The sequence below is a fragment of the Myotis daubentonii genome, chromosome 6 (assembly GCF_963259705.1).
Source record: "Myotis daubentonii chromosome 6, mMyoDau2.1, whole genome shotgun sequence".
NCBI lineage: Eukaryota > Metazoa > Chordata > Mammalia > Chiroptera > Vespertilionidae > Myotis > Myotis daubentonii.
The window spans coordinates 52,697,397-52,720,045 of NC_081845.1; the positions used below are offsets into that span (position 1 = coordinate 52,697,397).

General features: G+C 41.6%; 1 protein-coding gene across 5 annotated transcripts in view; it reads left to right on the plus strand.

The window, feature by feature from the left end:
* Window positions 1-22,649, plus strand: part of BACH2 (BTB domain and CNC homolog 2) — a 344,951-nt gene that overhangs the window by 258,077 nt on the left and 64,225 nt on the right. For all 5 annotated transcript variants that reach the window (XM_059700925.1, XM_059700924.1, XM_059700922.1 and 2 more), the window contains one exon: window positions 6,245-6,499. In XM_059700925.1, the coding sequence (XP_059556908.1) occupies window positions 6,257-6,499 (243 nt within the window). In that variant the 5' untranslated portion in view covers window positions 6,245-6,256. The remainder of the gene's footprint in view (window positions 1-6,244; window positions 6,500-22,649) is intronic.

Genomic DNA, 22,649 nt, shown 5'->3' on the forward strand with positions numbered 1-22,649 from the left:
ACTGCCAGCTTCGACCGTGCCCAGCTCCCATCGCTGGCTCCACCCCTACTTCCTGCTATCACTGGCCAGGGCAGAAAAGGCACCTGATTCTCCGATCATAGCTGGGGGGCAGGGCAAAGGCTCTTAGCTCCCCCCTGGGTTTCCGATCACTGTCAGTGGCAGGGGGCTTCTTCCTGCTTTCCCTTTCGCCTCCCTGCATTGTGCCTACATATGCAAATTAACCGCCATCTTGTTGGCAGTTAACTGCCAATCTTAGTTGGCAGTTAATTTGCATATAGCCGTGATTAGCCAATGAAAAGGGTAGCTCGTACGCCAATTACCATTTTTCTCTTTTATTAGTGTAGATACACACACACACACACACACACATATATATATACATATGTGTATATGTATATATATGTATATATATGCTGGTAGTTGTCACTATTTTATTATGGTATATTTTGAAAGTGGATTATTTTTTATTTTGATCTGTTTAAAAAATAAGTGAAATAACATCAATAACAAAAATTACCAAAAAACTGGGGTTTATTGTGATTGTCCCTAATTTTTTAAATATTTTCCACTGTGCAATAAAAACATTATCACCAACTATGTGTCAGTAAATTGAACTTCCTCCTGAAAGTTCAAGGAAAATGGAAGTTTATATTGAAGCACAAGAATCATTCCGAGCTATTAAGGACCTGATGATATAATTGCAAGTGCTTCCTCCTAACAACAGCCTTAAATTTCAGTTCCCTTGGCACTAACTAGTACACACGCAGATGGAGTGTTTGAGTAAATAAAGAACATGGAACGTTTTAGCTGCTCCGTGTCAGGCTCTTACTTTAGCTATCCAAAGCATTAGAGACATTAAGTGACAGGCACTGCACTTTTCCATTAGAAAATACTGAAATTGGATTGCTTTCCACTCTAAGTAAGAAGTTTAGGTCTTGATGCGATTGAAAGGTGTTTCCAATCCAAAAGTAATAACGTAGTAATTTTAATGGCACTGTGCACTCTAAAGTTTCTATAGACTTGACAACTTTCTTGTGTAAAAACTAACCCTTCCCATTTCATAGTAAATAACTTTTTTTAAACGCATGCTTGATAAGGGCAGAATTTACTAAGCAATTACTAAATAATTTAGTGCTTGATTCACAGAAGTACTAGTATTTATTTAATGCACTGTTTCTAGAGGAAATGTGGTTGGAATTTCAAGTGAAATGGTTTATGCTTTGGTCTTTTTCATTACCTGCGAGGCATATTCATTTCTTTTCATCTGAAACATTCTAGACATGACAAGTTGTCTGAAAAACTTAACATTCTACTCTTTTGTGAATTACAGCTCTTCAGACTTCCCAGTGTAGATTTTTTTCTTTTTTTGGTTCTTTGACTTCATCCTTTTACCTTCAGAACGGTTAGATATTTAATTTCTGAATATGACCCAATAATGAAAGAGAGAATGAATGCATTAACAAGTAGTTTGCCTTCATTAATACTAGACCTCTTACTGATAAGAGTTGTGGTCTGTGTAGCTTTTTGAGGAGATGAACACACTATGATAAAATAACAGTAACTAACTTTTACTGCTGAACCATATGATAAGACGATTTGGTATATGTATATGTACGTGTGCAGCTGGGTTTTTTGGCCTACAAAAAGAAGAATGAGATCCAGCCAAGACCCAAAATCAGAACCTTTGGAACACTTCCTTACAATCTGATTTCAGCTAATGTCTACACACTTTAACACATTGTCTAATGCTTAGCCTGAAGACTGGCTGTCAGACTCGTATATACTATTTTGGGCTCTGTTACTCACTACCAAGTATCTCGTTCTTATATCCCATGGATTCTGCTAAAGATTTCAGGATTTGCTGCATTGGGGATAAAATACTGTTTAATTAATATTAGTGAGGCAAGTGAAAAAGGAAAACGGAATGAAACCTAATGCAGTGATAGGGGAAACAGATTTCAGGTTGGCATGAGTCAGTCAAAAACAGGCAATTGGAGGAATTCCTAGAAGAGCACCCATGATAATCAGGGGATGGAGCGGGCTGAACGATTTCTAAAAGAGGAAGAAACAGTATGTCCCATTATGCTTGAAAAGGGGCCAACAGGGAGGGAAGTGATGAGATCCAATAGGAACATAAAGGCAAAGAGGAATGGAGTGGTGCTGGCGTGGCATAAGGAAAGATTTTCCAGGAATAATGTAATGAAAGCAAGAATATCCTCAGTCAGGTTAAAGTCTAGCAACCGCTTCCTGGAAATGATAGATTCTAGATTTACCATTTGATGAACCGATCTGATATGTTTAAAATGTCTTCTAAAACTCTCTGGAAGGTTTAGCCCAAAAAGCAGACGTTCATGGGGCTACCATAACTTGCTTTATCAACTCAGGGGCACATATTGCCACATCTCCTTGATTTTCTCAAACCGGCCCTATGACAGGATATGGAGTCTTTTCTTGAGGCCCCGGCCACCAGCTGCCCTAGAGCCAGAAAGAGACCATCTTGCCTGTGAGCTGGAATCTGAGGCACCGTGGATGGCTGCTCCTACCTGGTGGGCAGGCCCGTGTCTAGTGCTATAGGACAGGCCTCAGGACCCTCCTTGGACCTCAGTGGAACTCCACTCTGGGTTTCTAGGGTGACATACTCTCTTAGTGTTTATGCCCGTGGTCAACATAGTTCCCAAAACAAACCTCTGGGCTAAGATAACCAGGACTGGAGGAGCCAGTAGCATCAGTCCACATATTATGCCAAAATATCCTCCTAAGTTTGGATTCCCCATTTCCTAAAGTAATGTCACCTTAAGGGACTTGTCCCTCCCCCCTTTTCCTCAGGGATACCATGTTCTATCTCAACAGAGCTTCCCAATTTGGCATCTTATGGGAGCCAGGGACTCTGGTCCTAGTTTCTTTTCTCCCAGAAGACTGGTTTCTTCCTGGATATTGTTCACCCCATTCTCTGCACCCAGCTCTGCAATATCCACAATGAAAGAGGCTCCATAATTGGTCTCTATAAAGTTACAGGAAGCTAACTTGTCTCAACTAAAGTGACAATATCTCACTCTCATGATCAGTTAGGTATTTCTTTTATAGACTCTTGGACTCGTGGATTGTAGATGGGTAGGAAATTTGCTGGTAGTCTAGTCAAGACTTTTCATTTTACAAACATGGAAGCAGACCCAGAGAAAAGTGAGTCATCCAGAGTCCACACAGTGCCAGAGCTGGGCCAGAAGCCCTGCACCCCTGTCCACTCCTCTTTCCACGGCACCTCATTTTCATTTCTCTTTTGATTTTGTTTAATTTCATGTTTCACTGAAAAACTTACAGCTTTGTGTCTGTTATAGTAAGCTTCCCTCTTTTTGGTATAGGTGCATTAATAAATGGATTAGAGAAAAGAGGTGTCTCATAAATCTCCTGCTTCTTATGAATTATGCACACCATTTACATCCTTGAACATTAATTGTTCCACCTAGTTTTGAGTGCTGCCTGATAACAAAATGTTAGGAAATGAAGTCTGACAACATGTAAAAAGGCACATATATTATGATCAAGTGGAGGTTATCCTAGAAATGCAAGATTGGTTTAACATTCAAAAATAAATCAATGTTATTTTCCTTATTAAAACACTTTTTTAAAAAAGAAAAACTGATTATCTCAATAGATGCAGAAAAAGTATTTGTCAGAATCCAGCATCCATTCCTGATTTTTTAAATAAACTCCCAGCAAATTAGGAATAGAAAGAAATTTCCTCAACTCAGTAGGGACATCTATGAAATACCTAAAGCTACCATCATAAATAACAATGAAAGGCGGAATCCATTTCCCCTGACATCAGGAACAAGGCAAGGATATTTGCTCATACCACTTACAGTTTAAACTGTACTAGAGGTACAGTGCAGTACCAGTACATCTAGCCAATGCAGTAAGGCAAGAAAATACCTTGAAATCATCCAGATTGGAAAGGAAATAAAATGTCTTCATTTACAGACAACATAATCTACATAGAACATCTATAGAATCTACCACAAAAAGGTTATGAAAACTAATAAGCACCAGACAGTGTGGCTCAGTGGTTAAGCATTGACCTATGGACCAGGAGATTATGGTTCAATTCCCAGTCAGGGTTGCGGCCTCTATCCCCAGTGAGGGGCTTGCAGGAGGCACCCAGTCAATGTCTCCCTCCATCTCCCTCTCCCCCTCTCACTTCATCTCTCTCTAAAAATCAATAAAAAATCTTTTTCTTTAAAGTTAGACTTACACATACCAAATAATCTTTCATTCTACCCCTAGGTATTTTCACAAGAGGAATGAAAGGATATGGTCATATAAAGATTTAAACACTAATCTATAGCAGCTTTATTTGTAACTAGAGGTCCAGTGCACGAAATTTGTGCATGGGGGCGGTCCCTCAGCCCGGCCTGCACCCTCTCCAATCTGGGACCCCTCAGGGGATGTCTGACTGCCTCTTGCAATCCATGACCACTGGCTCCTAACCACTCACCTGCCTGATCACCCCTAACCCCTCCCCCTCTGCCTGCCTGCCTGATTGCCCCCAACCACCTCTGCCTCGCCCCACATCTGGGACCCATGATTCCCTCCTCCGGCCGGTCGCAGGCACCTGGGACACCGGGCTTCCCTCCCTCTGGCCGGCCGCAGGCACCCAGGACCCGGACTGGCTTTGCCTGGGCCAGCCACAGCCACAGGGGACCATGGGCAGGTGGCTTCACTCAGGCCGCAGGTACCCAGGACCACAGGGCAGGCGGCTTGTCCCTCTCCCAGGCCACAGCCCCAACCGCTGGTGCTCGGGGACCGTGGGGCGGGCGGCTTGTCCCTCTCCCAGGCCGCAGCCTAGCTGGTCCCCATTCCTCTCTCCCCAGTGTTGAGTGTCTGAGCCATTACGGCCTGAGGGCGTGATGACCATTTGCATATTAGGTCTTTATTCTATAGGGTAGCCAAAAACTGAGAGCACCCAAATATCTACCAGTAAGTAGATAAATGGATAAAAAATTGCACTATGTCCATACAATAGAACACTTCTCGTCGATAAAGGAACACACAATTGGTGCACACAACATGGATGAATCACAAAATATCTATACATCATAAAAAAAGCCAGAATTAAAAGGATACAATCTGTATGATTCCATTTATATAAAATATAGAAAATGACAACTAATATGTAGTGTCAGAGCAGACCTGTGGTTTCAGGGGCTGGGATACAGAGAGGTGCAAGGGAGGGATTATTAAGGACATAAAGAGATCGTTGTTGATGAAGGATGTGTTCATTGTCTTGATTACCAAAATATATCAAACTGCACACTATAAATATATGCAGTTCATTGTATATTAGAGCTGTTAAAAAAATAAATAAGCATAAAACCACAAAGAAAATAAGACTCATTGTTGGAATTCATACTAGTAGTAAACATTACTGAAAAACTACGTTATGTAAATTAAGTACAGATACTATTGTTTTAAATATGTCAGTGGACACTTTTTAAAGCAAAGAATCTTTTTTTTTGGTAAAAGTGATCTTCACTGTTGAATACATCTTTGTTATGACTCCTGTTGTGATATGTTGTAAGTCCTTAAAGAGGATGTGCACCGAATTTGCGGATAATGGCAGCTCCATTCCACTTCTTTTCAAGAGCTTTTCATGAGCAACCGTGGCATTGTGTTGGTTGTGCTTTGTCTTACAGTGGCCAAGGGCAATTGCAATAGCTGGCTACATCTACTGTTAATACACACACTGCTTAGATCCCTTGTTAAATTGTGTATTGTGATTAAATATTTGGTATCTTAATCAAATTTCAACTTAGCAACTTGCATGTATTTAAATCAAGAGAGCATTACACATACTTCAAAAATGATTCATTTCCTCTTAACACAAAGCCCAAATGAATACTTGAATTGGGGCTGTGTATACATGAAAGTTTCTTTTCAGTCAGCCAAAAATCAAAACTACCAAGTTTTAAAGTATGTATGTGTTTTAAATGTTTTGGGTGTTCCATTAAAGATCTGGCTTCATTTCCATGGGGTAAAAGGACGCAGTAAATGGAAACGGTAAAGTCAGCCAGAAAGTCCGACTCTCCAATATGTTTTCTGAGCTCATCGTGCTGAGCATGAAAATGCTAATGAGCAATTCTGCCCCTTTCTGCCTGGCTCATGGCCATGAGACTCAGGAACCATGAAGTTCTTCCTCACCTTCTCTCTGTGACTCAGATAAAGGTGACCCGGCCTCTCTTTCTTTCAGGGTCTGAACGGCATGTCTGTGGATGAGAAGCCTGACTCCCCCATGTATGTGTATGAGTCCACAGTCCACTGCACCAACATCCTCCTGGGCCTCAATGACCAGCGGAAAAAGGATATTCTCTGTGACGTGACTCTGATTGTGGAGAGGAAGGAGTTCCGGGCCCACCGGGCTGTGCTGGCTGCGTGCAGTGAATACTTCTGGCAGGCGCTGGTCGGACAGACGAAAAATGACTTGGTGGTCAGCTTGCCGGAGGAGGTACAGTAGTTTGGTTTGATTGTGTGTGTTGCTAATGGAGACATATTGGCTTGTAGACAGTTGGCTGGATGGGAGCTAGAAGGTGGACCCTGTGCCACATCCCCACTCAGGGGCTGATGTCCAAGTCACCCACATGTTAGGTTTATGTCATAGCCAGTTTCTATTTGATGCCTTTAAAGTCTCAGAGGCACGAATCTGAACAGAGCATCTTTCTTGAAGGGAACTGAACCCCTCCTGTGGCTCACAGCCGCTCAGTTTCTGGTTCACTGACTCTTCAGGTTTTGAGTAGTTCACAGCCGAAGTTTGGTACAGTCCTCGATGTGGGATCTGAATCACTGGGACTGTTGCTATGATTTTTCTGTTTCAAATGATTGAAGGAGCACTTGAGTTCCCCTGAGAGCTGAAGAACAAGAGTATTCACAGCACCGTTCTTGCTTGGGGAAAAAGTAAAAAGCAAGCTGAAATTTTGACAGTTAATATAGGATGATTCTAAGAAGTGCAGACTTGCTTTTCTCACCATTGTTGAAAATACCCTACTCAGGTTTCTTAATTACTTCAGTAAATTGAGTCATTTCAGTCTATTGAGGACACTGGTGGCTGGACCTGATCTGTCCAGAGATGAACATTCAATTGGATGGTTTGAGCTGCAGGAATTCAAATGATGGGCTTCACAATAATGACAAACCGCTAAACTGGCCACCCTTTGAACTGTGCATACAGTGTCTCTTTTTCCATCATCCTCATTCCCCTTCATTTTCATGGGATCAAGGATAACACTAAGCAGCCTTGATCTTTGTGTTCAGGGCCAGAATCAATCCCTGTGCACAGTGCACAACACCACGGCCACCACCACCACTGCACAGCTCCCAGGGGTGAAGCTCACGTCCATAGTCTACCCCAGAGCTGAGCAGTAATCCACTGAGCAGCTCTTCACGGCAACCCTAGGAGAAACCAAAGATCCCACCACCCTGATGTGGGGACCACTGGCATTAAATCCCAGGGTCATAGACCCCAATGCCTCCAGGGCCCTGGCAGATCATACAAATGAGTAAAGAGGCTATGTATAAGGCAAAAGGAAGTGGTGGGACAAGAAAGGCATCTAAATTCAACATAAAATAAAAACAAATAGCCAGACAAGTAAGACATGGGAGTCAGAGAGGATCAGCAAATCCAGTCCCTTGTTAAGCAACATCTGCCGTGAGTCCTGCAGAACGGGAGAGTGGCCACCTGATAAAGTGAGAACTCACAAAAAGTCTCCTTACTCCTCCTCACAGCACTTACAAATAGGTAACTAGAATGATCCCAAAACTAGAAGCCAAAGGACAAATCAGTTGAAGGTGATGTAATTGGGGCTGGGGTAGCTTATGTACCAAGTAATGTGGGAAGGCCAAGGAACGGCAGCTCTGGTGTGACTGGGTGTTGGGAGCTGGATTTTCCTCATCTGCAAGAGTGGGCGAGTACCCATTATTCCGTGGGATGATGAATATGAAAGTTCTCAGCATGGTCCCTATCCCACAGTAAATATCTGTCAAATGTAAAACCCTTTGTTCTCTAGGTGAGAAGCAAGAATGCCTTTTAAATTTATTCCTACTCTGGAATTCCCTGGCAATATTTGGAAAACGTTTATTTATCCAAAATGGTCTTAGGGGGAGGGGTGTGAGGATTATAGTTCTTTTATTACCTGTATCTCTTTGAGAGCCACCTCATTTGTATGTTTTTTTTTCACTGATTTAAAAAAAATTAAAATATATTTGTAAATGGCCCAGCCGGTGTGGCTTAGTGGTTGAGCATCGACCTATGAACCAGGAGGTCATAGTTCAATTACTGGTCAGGGCATATGCCTGGTTGCTGGCTTGATTCCCAGTGTGGGGCATGCAAGAGGCAGCCTATCAATGATTCTCTCCCATCATTGATGTTTCTATCTCTCTTTCCCTCTCCCTTCCTCTCTGAAATCAATTGATATACACACACACACACACACACACACACACACATACACACATGTATATATATATTTACAGGTGTAAATCATGTTTTATGTAATCAGCCTCTCTTCAGTGTCTGCTGGCCCCATTTTGAGCCTCCCTGGACCATGTGCCGGAAGCCCTGCCTGCCTGGTTACCTCTGGAAGTCTGATCTAGGCACTAAACCTCTGTGAGCCCCAGTTCTTATCTGTAAAAGCCCCTAAAATTCTGATGTCTTTGAATTATTTATCATAATATGATGCCAAGTCAGTAAAGTTTAAAGGAAACCGAGATATAAATGCACACAGCTGTAACCTGAAAGTTTCTTTTTAGATCAAAGCCCTGACAGTATCTTATTTCCTTGGCATGGGGCACTCTTTAAAGTAAGAGGCACACTGTGTAGGCATCACACAAAAACCTGCTATTTGGCCTTTATGATTGATTGTGTTCCAGTTAAGTGGGAATATGCGATGTGTTGATTTTCTTTCTTCCTAGCCATGTAAAATGATTGCTGTCCCTATGTTGTCTGTATTTCCAAACCATGAAAGCATTCTGGTTGCTCAAGTACCTGAAACCTTCATACATAACTAGATACTTCTTTCTTCCTGTGAAACATGAATTCCTATTGTCCGTAACCCAGCTCTAAGTATCTTGCTGATGGGGCGTGGGAGCCAGCCCCAGTGGCATTTTCCTTTGTGGGTCTGTCATTGTTTCTGAAGCCTCCTTCCAGGAGTCCCGCCCCCCTGCTCAGAACACCCCCCCTGTGACCCCCAGCACTGGGCATTGTTTTCTTCTCCTTGCTGTGTACACACTGAAATGTCCTTGCAGGCTCTGTGGTCATTGTACCTCCTAGTTCAGTGAATGACTTCATAGAATTTGAATTAAGTGGTGAGCAACAAGAAATCCCAAACAGTACCTTGGAAAGTAGCTGCCTGGAACTAACTGGCATTTGGTTCATATGATGTAAGAAAAAGCATTTGATTAGCCCCTTGGAAATCTTTGAACCTCATCATCATTCTCTCACTGAATTCAAATCAGCTTCTGGCCCTGTCCCAGTCTTGTTCACACTTGGCCCACCTCTACACTCCCCGGCCAGACAGCCATTGTATTTCCCAGGGGCCAGCAGGACCGAGTCTGAGAGCTCCTCCTCGGACTAAGAAACTTCCAGATACAGACTGCCACCACCCCTGCTCGGTCAGTTTAGGCCAAACCCAGCTCTGCTTCCAGCTGCTGTCCAATTGTACATTTCTACCCCCAAATCCTGAGTATTGATGGGCAATGCGATTACCAGCAAATTAGAGCCACAGTGCTGGTGTAACCTCTTAACTGGAAGGGGGAGAGACAAAAATAGAGACCACCTTCCAGAAGCCAAGAAGTCATTGAACTATCTTGCTTTCTTCCCCCTAAAATGGAGTGGCAGATAGTCCCTAGGAGTTATATGAGTTGAGGTTGGCTCCCCGTTAAAAAACACTCAGGAATGTGTGTCAGCCAACAGTGGAAGAGAAGACATTATACTTAGTACTTTCATTAAATAATGAAACAGATAGTTTAATTTATAATTAGTAAGTATATTTTGTGCTAAGAGATGAAGAGACAGTGGCTGCTGTGCCAAGCATTGCAAGACCATTATCCCACTGCTCATTAGTGTTAAAGTTGGCTCAACAGCACCTGCTTAGCTATAGTCACTAAAACCGTTTTGGGCTGGATGCCGACCATGCTGGAAGTGCATCACAATCATGAAGTTCATTCTTACGGTGTGTCAAGTGCAGAGGGCAGGAATGGGGTGTGCTTCCTTAGGAGACATGGAGCCCACAATGGGTTTGCCATTCAACCCCATTCATATGGGGCTGCTTGGCTCCCTTCCAAAATACCAGGGGAAGAGCAGCTGTTAAGAGGTTTTTGCCAAGGTCTGATATCAAAGAGTCAAAAGATAACAAGTGCTGACGAGGATGTGGAGAAAAGGGAACCCTTGTGCACTGTTGGTGGGAATCTAAATTAATACAGCCACTGTGCAAAACAGTATGGAGGTCCTTCAAAAAAATTAAAAATAGAACTACCGTGTGATCCAGTAATCCCACTTCTGGGTATAAATCCAAAGAAATAAAATCACTATCTTGAAGAGATGTCTGCACTCCTATGTTCACTGTAGCATTATTCACAATAGCCAAGATTTGGAAACAACCTAAATGTTTATTGACATATGACTGGATAGAGAAAATGCGACATACATACATATATACACACACATACATACACACAATGGAATATTATTCATTTGTAAAAAAAAAAAAAAAAAAGGAAATCTTGCTGTTTGCAGCATCATGTGTAAACTTGGAGGACATTATGCTAAGTGAAAAAAAAGCCAGACATAGAAAGACAAATATTGTATAATCTCATGTAGCAATGTGAGATCACGTATGTAGCACCTAAAAAGAAGTAAACTCATCTAAACAGAGAGAGTGCAATGGTTGGGCACCACAGGGGTGGGGGGTAGGGCAAAAGGGGAAATAACTTTCAGCTATAAGATGAGTAAGGCCTGGAAGCCTAGTGTACAGCATGCTGACTGTAGTTAATAGTGTGTTTATATACTTGAAATTTGCTGAGAGTAGGTCTCCATTGTTCTCACACACACACAAAATAACTATGAGAGGTGATCGATATGTTAATTGGTTTGATTGTGGTAATCACTTCATAGTTTCTGCATATATCAAAATCACATTGTATACCTTAAATAGACACAATTTTTATTTGTCAAAAATAAATATTAAAAACTAGAGGGAAAAGAGGTTATTGCCAAGGCTCCACCACCTTTCTTTGGGCTTTTTCCCATGTCCTTTCATGGGGAAGGGTTCTTACAGAGAATAGCTACAGGGTAGGGGTAAATATGGCCCCTTCAGGTGGACCGTATGCTTTCATAGGTATAAATGTATTTCAGACTTCTGCTCACTCACTCTCTAGCCTTGTCTTTTGCTCTCTCTCTCTCTCTCTCTCTCTCTCTCTCTCTCTCTCCTTCCTTCTCTCTCTCTCTCTCTCTCTCTCTCTCTCTCTCTCTCTCCCCCCCTCCTTCCTTCTCTCTCTCTTTCCTTCTCTCTCTCTCTCTCTCTCTCTCTCTCTCTCAACATTTTAGGGCAAATCTTGTTTTTTCCAGTGCTAAGCAAAAAAGACAGCCGACCCAAAAGGATTCTGAAGAAAAGGCATTTGTTGTTAAGCTTTAACCACAGGGTGCAATAAAGAACGTTCCTGTGGTAGCACTGCCAAGCATAGAGGAAATTATGGCATCTTCTTGTCTGAAAGTTTTCAGAGGATATGAAAGCTGTTAATGTCTCTGGGATGGCTTAGGTCCAGTCTTTTAAAGAAGTAATAAGACAGGCATGATTGTCTTTGAACAGCCTTTTCAGTATGAAATACTATTTAACGCTACAGTACAGGATGCCAACAGCATTCTGAGCCTAGGTTTAACTATGGGAGGTGAGATTTGGTGAGAAGCAATGGGTGAGGTCTTTGGCAAGTGGCATAACCAAGATAGGAAGAACAAAACACTCACCGATCCCAGCACACAGAGTCAGCCCTTTGGCCTCACCCATTCACCACCTAGACAAAACTCTTAACAGGCAAATTTTGAGATCTAAGGAGCATCAGTAGTGAGTGACTCAGGAAACCAGAGTCTGGACCTTCGCACTAAATGCATGGAAGTTCCTGAGCAAGCCAGGCAACCTCTTTGGGCTTCTGTTTCCTCACTCACTTATTCGTTCTTCCAGCAAGTATTTATCAAGGCCCTACTATGTAACAGGCATTATTCTAGATGCTGGGTGAACCTAGTAAGCAACAGAGAGCTTACTTTCCAGTGGAGAGACAGAAAATAAATAAATATAATATGTACTTTGTTGGATGCCATCAAGGAAAATAAAACAGAGAAGGGGGTTAAGAAACACCAGGTTATAGGTATTGCCACTTTAGACATGGTGGTCAAGAAAGGACCATTTGGGAGGTGACTTTTAAATAGAGGCCAGAAGGAGGTGAGGAAGCCAGCTCTGCTGACATCTGGAGAAAGAGTGGTCCAAGCAGAAGGGATAGCAAGGAAAAGGCCCTGAGACTGGCATGTTTGACACACAGGAGCCAAGTGAGCAAGGAAGTGGGAGGAAGCAGCTGAGAGGTAACAGGGCCAGGCTGTGAACCTGTTGAACACATTACCTTTTCTTGGAATGAGCTGGGAGGCCTTTGGAGGGTTTCACAGGAGAAGGTCATTTTGATTTCTGTGTGAAAATAGATGGAAAGAGAGCAAGGGCAGAAGTAGGCATGGCCTGATGGCCTAGATCACGATGATAGCAGTAGGTGGTGATCAGTGTCAGATTCTGGTGAGATTTTGGAGGTAAAGCTTATGGGATCTTCTTTTGGTTGGACATGGGATGAAAGAGAAAGAGAGGAGTTAGGATATCTTCAAGGTTTGAGGCCTGAGCTGTTGAAGAATGGAGTTGCCATTCACTAAGATTGGTGAAGACTGGGAGAAGTAGGTTTGAGGAGGGGGTTGGAATCATGAATTCTGTTTTGTACATATTAAGTTTGAGATATCTGTTAAATCTAAACAGAGATATCTCGTACACAGGAGGATGCATGGCTGCCATCCATGAGAGAAATCTAGCCTAGAGGTAGAAGTTTTAATACCAGAGTATTGGGGATATTGAAAACCACAAGACAGGACACAATCACCAAGGGAATAAGTGTAGATGCCGGGGCAGGGGGCAGGCGGGGGGGGCGGGGGCGGGGGGGGAGGTTCCAGGATTGAGCCTTGGGCTTTCCAGTATTCCAGTATTAGGAAGTCAGGGAGAGCCAGGCCAGTGTCACTCAGTGGTTGAGCGTTGACCCATGAACTGGGAGGTCACGGTTCGATTCCTGGTCAGGGCACATGCCCAGGTTGTGGGCTCCATCCCCAGTAGGGGGCATGCAGGAGGCAGCTGACCCATGATTCTCTCTTATCGATGTTCTCTCTCTCTCTCTCTCCCTCCCTCCTTCCCTCCCTCCCTCCCCCCTTCTTCTCTGAAATTAATTTTTTTTAAAAAAAAGTCAGGGAGATAAAATGGAACCAGCAGAAAAGACAAAGAGTGCTGGAAGCCAGGAAAAGTATTTCAAGGAGCGAGAGTAATCAACCATGTCAAACGATGCTGTTAGTCAGTTAAGACCAAGGCTGAATATTGGCTCTCCAGCAGTTTGGAAGCCATTTGTGGTTTCATTGAGCACTTCTGGGGCTGCATGTCTAGGACGAAGATGAAATCAATTGTATTCAAGAAAGAATGGGAAGAGTAGAATTTGAAAAAGCTAATGTAAGCTACATTTTTAAGGTCTGTTTGTTTGTTTTTATTGTTGACACTATTACAGATGTTCCCCTTTGCCCACCTCCACCCAGCCCCTGTGTCCCTCCCTCCCCTGGCCTTCACTGTTGTCTGTGTCCATGGGCTATGCATATATGTCCTTTGGCTAATCTTTTCACCTTCTTTTATCCAGTCCTCCCCACTCCCCTCACATCTGAGATCTGTCTATCTGTCCCAGGTATCCATCGCTCTGGATCTATTTTGTTCGTCACTTTATTTTGTTCATTAGATTCCACATATAAGTGAGATTATAATGGTTTTTCTCTGACTGGCTAATTTCACTTAGCATAATAATCTCTAGGTCCATCCATGCTATTGTTAAAGGTAAGAGATCCTTCTTCTTCACAACTGCATAGTAGTCCATTGTGTAAATGTACAAAAGCTTTTTTACCCACTCAACCACTGATGGGCACTTGGACTGTTTCCAGATCTTGGCTATTGTAAATAACACTGCTGTGAACATAGGGGTGCATATATTCTTTCTGATTGGTGTTTTGGGATTCTTGGGATATATTCTCAGAAGTGGGATCACTGGGTTAAAAGGCAGTTCCATTTTTAATTTTTTGAGGAAACTCCATACTGTTTTCCAGAATGGCTGCCCCAGTCTGCATTCCCACCAGCAGTCTGCATTTCTCCACATCCTCACCAGCACTTGATGATTGTTATTTATTGATTCATTCTGACAGGTGTGAGGTGATACCTCATTGTGGTTTTAATTTGTATCTCTCTGATGATCAGTGACGTTGAGCATTTTTTCATATATATATATATATATATATATATATATATATATATATATGCCATCTGTATGTCCGCCTTTTAAATTAAAGGGAGCAGAGTAGTTCAATAACTGGAGGGAAATGGTGTCAAAAGAGGTTTCCTTTGTTTGTTTGTTTTGTTTTGTTTTAAGTATAAATTTCAGCATGTTTTCACTCTGTGGTAAAGATTATCAGTATTCACCCATATCCAATTTTCCTCAATCCTGGACTCAAAGGGAGACCAAATTTGCAGTCTGGTGTGTTATGTGACTAGAACTAGCTAATGAAATATGAATAGAAATCATGTGTCGATTCTGGTATGAGGCAGTTAAAAGTAGATATGAGTTATTCATGTTCTTTCTGTTCATTTAACTGGTATCAAAAAAAACTCTAAGGTGGAGTTACTAATTTATAATTAGTACGTGTATTTTGTGCTAAGAGATGAAGAGAAAGTGGTTGATGTGCCAAACTCAGGCAGCCCAGATCCCTGAGTCACTTTTGGAGGGGAGCCATCTGACTCAAATCAGATCTGACATGAATGAGAAATAAATTTTATGTTAAGCCATTAAGATTTGGTGTTTATATGTCACCACAGCAGAGCCTAGCCCATGCTGACTAATACTTGGGTTGATGGGAAAGTTCCAAAAGAGAGAGAAAACTTGCTGATACAGGAGACAGAAAGTCAATTTTATTAAATGAATGCCCTTGAGAGAACAGGATCTATTGACCAAGGGGACAGACTCAATCTAGCAAGGTACATCTCTATCTGAAAATGATGGACTCTGGCTGAATGAACTCTGAAGTCCTATCCCATGCTATATATAAATTTGTTAACCTATGAACTTTTCTAGATCCCTGCTGGAGGGAGAAAAGAAATTCTTCTGGACAAAAAGAGAGGCGAGAAGTTGGGTTGAGAAGGAGGGAAAGACCATGGAGACTGGTCAGGAGAGAACCACACAACTTCAGAAGAGGAGAGAACTCATGTCTCTTATCTTTGTGAATATTCCCTGACTTTTCAGAAATGGTCTTATAAGAGTTCACAGGAGATGACAGTGAAAGAACTGTAGAACCACTATTGGATGACCTAGAACCTAGGCAGATTGTGGAAGATGCAGATCATTGCTCTCTAACCATTTTAGAAGGTTTTAGGATTTTGGACACAGTATTTTACATTTAATGACCTTCATTTCAATAGGAGTGTGCAGGGAGTAACAATACAGGTTACCAGCTTGGCGTGCAGGGCTGCTGTTCGGATTAATGAAATGGGATATGTTAAACTTCTTGAAAGGATGGTGCTATATAAACAGTAGTTGTTATTATTCCCATAAAAGGAAAGCACAGTCTTGTCTGATGAAATGACTCTTACCTCAGAATCCTCATTAGAAGCTATGGTGCAATTTTCCAAGTTGCATTAGTGAGACTTGGCAGCAGATTAAAAAAAAAAAAGCAAATAAATAATAAGTCAAAATATTCCAGGTAACTACTTGCTGGCAAGTAAGAAGTTTTCAAGTCCTAGAATCGTGCTAATAATTCTGAAATGCCTAAAGGCAGAACTTATTTATAGTAACGCAAAGGTGACTTCCAGCCCTGAAATCTGGGCCCCAGTCTCACACGGGGGCGCAATAAAGCAGAGCCGCGAAGAGAGGAGCTAACACTGTTCGATTCCATCTCCGAAGGCTGCTCGGCGGTGCTGATACCGAGGGAGGGAAATCTGGTGTGAAAATAGCCACAGCAATAGCTAATTTTAAAACTGAAATGCATAAGCTGTTTCCAAACCTCTTACAGTGTTTAAATCCTGAGGCCAATAAATCCTATTTCAAGAAACTTATGTAGAAATGTTCCTATTTGGGCAAAGTAGAAGGAGTTGAATAGACAAAAACTAAGACATCTCTAAAAATTATTTTTAAGTGACCTGATTTCAAAGCCATGTTTAAGGGTTTCTTTCACTATAGCTGTTTATCCCTATATAATATAAGATGACCACAGTAATCAACATTTTAAGTGGATCTGTAACAAAGCCTCTGACAGTCAATTTGTTTGCATTAAACTTTAGTTACCAGTATATCTATTCATTCTAAACCTCTTCTCTACGTATGAATTAAATGTCCCTTACATTTTTCCTTTCCCCTATTATGGAGTCTCCTAACTATTTCAATTAAAATTAATAATAACCTTAAAGACAAACGTTCAGAGCTGTGAAGTTCCTCACTTGATCAGTAATCATAACTATTATTTTGTCATATTTAATCATAGAACCTAGGCCTTTAACAGGATACTTAATTAAACTTTCAATTCATGATAAGAAGTTAAATAGCACTTGGGAGGGTTTTTAAAAATTATTTCCACTTCCCATCCAGATTACAAAAAAAAGGTGTGATAGAGAGACAGAATGGCTGTCAGCCAAGGGTATTGTAGGTCATGCCAACATGAGCTGGCAGCAAGCCATTGTCCAATTAGTATGGCTTCATCGTTGCAGAGTAATCACTCTTGAGTAGATGGTTGAGTCACTCGTGATGTAGTGGTACTTCACTTGAGCCAGTACTTCTTAGAATAGCTTTCTTGTTCACTGTTATTACCTGCCCTACTTTGCCAATAAAAGTGCAGGACCATTTAGGCTGAAAGCCGAACGGAAGAGAAACATCGATTATGTATCTCATTTCTCTTTGCTTCCTGAAAACTGAGATTGCAATTAAACAGTGAAAGCATGGTGTGTTTTTTAAATGAGTTACAAGAAAATACAGTTTCCACACCAAAATACTCAGAGCTGGAATCCAAGAGTCGGTTTTTATTCTGTCTTTTCTTTGGCAGCTTTAACACTTGGCACAAATTTGAGGATATCAGTAAAGTTACCTAATAATCTTAATGGATTTACATTCCATTAAAAACTTGGAATGTCACCAAACTCCTTCAGGTTTCCGCTCTATTGTTAGGGGTGTCCATGACATTTCTTGTGGATGTGCAGTTATACAAGCAGGCAGCTTTTGAAAGAGACCGTTCTCAGGGTGAGAACACCTGGAATCTTGGTTGGACAAGCTGTAAACCAGAAAATTGATTCAGGAATTTCTTAATAAAATGGATTATATCCAGACATTGGAGTGGTACATACTTGTCAGTAGAAAAGGCTGTTCTTAGAAGCACAAAGAAAGTAAAATTAAATCATTGGCACTAATCAGTTAACAACTCTATGTTTATATTTTGTTTGTTTTGGTTCTTAACCAAAGCACAAACTGGACAAAGGGTTGTTTTTACTTTCAGGAGCGGAGCAATTAAATAATGGCACTTTTGGTTTCCTAATATTTCAGAAGTGTTCCTTTTTTCTATTAACTAGATGCATATCGTTAAATTTATCACTTGGCCATAGACTCCAAAATATGTTGACAGTCTTTCTAACTGACATTGACACCATCTCCAGACTAACCGGTGATTCAGTGAGCTTTGCTGTTGAGATGGACTTCTGTGTGCGGCCTGGCAAAGAGGCCGTGTGTGAAAAAGTTAATGCATTCAGCGCCCTGGGTGGGATGGAGCCAGGCCTCCAACGTGAGCACATTTTTTGACTGACTGGCAGCAAAGAGAAATACTGGCAGCTGTTTCCAAGCAAGCCGAAAGTTGGCCTGAGGGTGAGGGTAAAAAAATGCTGGGATTTAGCCAACAAAAGATTCCTGCGTTTAGAAGAAAATCAAAGGAAGGATACAGAAGGCCACATTTACAGGCCTTCAGCTTGTTGAATTAACAACTCTTTCATTTTATCTTCTGCTTTATAAAGGATAGTATTCAATGTCATTGCTACTCACTTTTTTTCTGATTCCTTGTATGTCTTCATTTCTATTCTATTGATTTCTTAATTTTTTAATTTTTTTATATATTTTTATTGATTTCATAGAGGAAGGGAGAGGAAAAGAGAGATAAAAACATCAATGATGAGAGAGAATCATTGATCGGCTGCCTCCTGCATGCCCCACACTGGGGATCGAGCCTGCAACCCAGGCATGTGCCCTGACCGGGAATCAAACCCAGGACCCTTCAGTCCACAGGTTGACGCTATCCACTGAGCCAAACCAGCTAGGGTGATTTCTTTATTTTTTAAATTCTTTATATGCAGAACCAAATGACGGTTTATTTTTCTAAGAGTGTTATATAGATGATACCATTTGGGGAGGCGGCACCAGCACCCAGCAGTGAGTGGAGCAGCCCTGGGAAAGCAATGGCTACATGTGTGCCGAGCCGTGTTGAGTGATGTGGTTTGGAGTGGAATTATGTGTGCAGGTCACTTCAAAGATCTGTCCAAAGAGGCGTTCTAAAACCTTACAACTTATCTATTTTCTTGTTTTATGCGTTGCAAAAAGAGAAGGGTGGGGAAAACAAGAAAGTTACTAAAAGTCCAGGAAAACGCCTGCTAAAAAAGAGGACCTTAATGGTGTTGCCATGTAAAGATGGGCACTCTAGCACCAAGAGAGATGTTTTCTTCCTCCCCAATGGACACCTTGGACCATGTGTGGGTATTATTTCTGCCAAATGGAGCTGTGGAAGCCCAGGCATTGAAGGATGCTTTACAGATAGGAAAATGGAGAGATTAGAAATGTGGGACACCAAGATTCGGGATAAAACTTTCATGGTTCGGGGAAATGAGCAGGATTCTAAGAGAAGATATTTGAAGCACAGCTTTTGTCGATCTGGGGGTAGGGGGCGAGTTAAATGCATCAGAGTTACAAGATGTTCATGTTGAGAAGTGTGATGACCTTTCAAAGTTCTGTTGAGCAAAGTTTCTCCGTGCCTCCTGCTTGAGGCTTTATAGTGGATGTTGACCAGGTGTTCTCATTCACTAACCGCAGAAATAGTGTCCCAGCTTCATGTGAGGGATTTCAGCTATATTAGGGGAAAACTTATAATAGTGTACGATACTAGACACTGGAGTAAGGTACAAAAAATATAGAATTACCTTCAGAGGAGTTATGTTGTGTGCGTGTGCTTAAAACTCAAAGGTCAAACAACAAAAAAATGCAAAAGGCCAAGATGGCTTCAGTACAGCACTTCATAGAGCCAGGGGAATGTAATACATGACCCTTTCAGAGGTGACTTTTTTTTCACCCAAGGACATTTTTCCATTGATTTTTAGGGAGAATGGAAGAGAGAGGTAAAGACGGAGAGAAACATCGGTGTGAGAGAAATACGTCAATTGGTTGCCTCCTGCATGAACCCAGGCGGGGGAGGAGCCTACAACCAAGGTACATGCCCTTGACTGGAATCCAACCCAAGACCCTTTGGTCCATCGGCCAACGCTCTGTCCACTGAGCCAAACTGGCTAGGGCCAGAGGTGACTTATTTGGGTATGAATTAGAAATATAAAGCAAGACCATTTCTTTCCAATATAGTTGAAGAATCAAGACAAAATTATAGAAATCGAAGGTGAACAATTCAAGAACATGTGTTGTAAAGCCAAGAGGTATTGGCTGTTGTTTGTGCTGCAAAGGTTCAGATGGGGGTGTGGACAGGATTTCCTTTGCATCTCCTGCACAAAGCTTAGGCCACCTACATGTTAACTGATAAGACTGTCTTAGGGAACGAGTGGGGAGAGATCCTGCAGGGAAAGACACTGGTGTGACAGAGGCCCCAAATGAAGCGCTCAAAGGGCATTGAGGAGCCCGCTTTAACTAGCACAAATGGTAATTTGGGGAAATAATTCAAAATATGGTCAGATATCTGGGGCCTTCCTGTGAAAGAATGAAATTTAGACAGAAGAATTCATTCTTGATCAAGTAAACAATAGGATCCACTGAAGCAGTGTGAAGTGACGTGCTGAGAGACAATTTAAGGAATATTTGGTTAGCAGTGGAATGCTTGACAGATGGAACAACAAACCACTCCAGACAGAGGGCACAGCCAGGAGACACATCCTGAGTCTAGCATGAGCCAGAGGAAGGTCTGTGCTTATGTGACGACCGTGAGAATGATGGTACCTTTCAGAGATCCTGAAAATTGGGTATGAGAGCACACATGTGGGGAAAGATGCCATCTGGCCTTGATCTGTATCTATAGTGCTTTCTATGTCCACTGAGAGTGCAGAACTGAAGAAACGCGTGAGGCACACCAGCACATTGGCGATGACCGACACCACTAGGAATTCCTCTAAGGAAAAAGAAAAGAGGGCAGGGGTGAAGTTGAGCTCCAACACTTATACTGCCATTGTGGGTTCTTCTATGAGGAACAGTGTACTCTGGATTGCTGGTTTTAAGTGTGTCTTCATTTATTTGGGAAATACCTCATCTCCCACAGTTTATCAGGCTGAAGATACATGGAGCTCTCTAAATTACTTTTGAAAGAGTATGCCTCCCAAGTGATATTATGAGCACCAACCCTTCCTTAGCACAGGTGGATACAAGAACATCAAGGAGAGGCTAAATTTCTAGAGGACAAAGCCTTTGCCTCAAGGTTATTTGTAATCCGTTGCCACATATTTTGAAATGTCTGGAATAAATTCAGACAAAGGTGATCGCTTAGAGTTAAAACCATTATGATGAATGTATGATGGGCATCAGTGGAGTAGCAAAGCAACACACAGAGACACAAAGTAATACCACACACACACTGCCTTCACACTAACCCAAATGGGTCAACCAGGTATTAGATTAGATATCTTCTGATGCAAATATTCATAAAATGCACAAAATCCCCAGTGATGTATTCAGTATATAGCTTGATGTTATAAAACCTTTTGATATAACTTCCAATTAGAGGAAAATCAAGGATTAGAGAAATAAGCTTAACAACACCATGAGGAAGCAACAGGATCAATCCGCAGGATGGGATGTTATTCAGAACCAATGCCTGATTTCTTTAATAAGTCAGGGTCGTATAAATGGGACTATGCTAAATTAAACAAGATTTAAGGGATTTAAAAACCAGATGCAGGATATGGTCCTGGGGTGGTTACTGGTTTGAACAAACCAGTTATAAAGGGCTTTGGGGAAGGGGCTGGGGATTGGAGAAAATTCAAATGTGGTCTGGGTTTAGATGAAATTTTCCTGAAATGGAAAGATGGTTATGGAAAAGGCAAACTGAGGAGTACTATGCCCAGTATGATCTCGCTTTGATTAAAAAATACAACTATGAGTGTGTGTGTGTGTGTGTGTGATGAACCATAAGGACATGTACTAAAGTGTTAATAATGGTGACCCATGAATTGTGGGACTGTGCTGGATTTTGTTAGTCTGTGTTTTCCAGTTTCTTACAGCATATATTATTATGTTTTTCTAATAATAAAAGGGTTATTTGAACAGTTTAGTGGATAGAAGGGAAGGAAGAAAGGAAGACCAGATGAAATATGGAGCATAATACCAGGAAAATAAAACTCTACACTGTGGCTGTATATGTGATTTCACAGGCCTCATCGGTTTTCTCCCTAAAAGCACCTGTCTATGATACTGAAGTTCTTAACTTGGGCTGAACCAACTTGTACTCACAGTCTCACTGGTTAAATGAAAATCAACCCGAAAAGCAATAAAGGGAATAGATTTCCTCTAGTGCTTTCTTATTAAAAGACTCCTTTGCCTTTCCATCTCTGGAAATTACTGGTGTTATTTTCAGCAAAAATAGTTCAGTTGTTTTCCAAGTGCCTGACCCTATGCATCCCCAGATAGAGAAGGAAATTCTCACCATCTAGTCAAGTTTTGTGTGACTATGAAGGACGTAGGGGGTGTGGGGAGTGTCTCTCTTTTCCTGCCACCCTGGCATGTAAGTTCTTAAAGTACTGACGAACAGGAGAGTTCTCCCGTGGGTATTTTTAAACATGCATAAATATTTATAAAGGTGTGCTTTAGGAAGTCACTCAGTAAGCTTAGAATTTACTTCAGGCTCTAGTTGTGTACAGACTATCTCTAAGTAGCTGCTTCTTTAAGACGGTGTCAGAATGTTCAGTAACAAGGATATGGTTTTATATTAATGAGAAGTATGATGACATTTTTAAAAAATAACTGTAAAAAAAAGGCTGCTTCCAACCTTAACTAAACTTTATTAAAAGAGAACACCATCACCAGTAACTAATATAAATTATTGAATGTAAACTGTA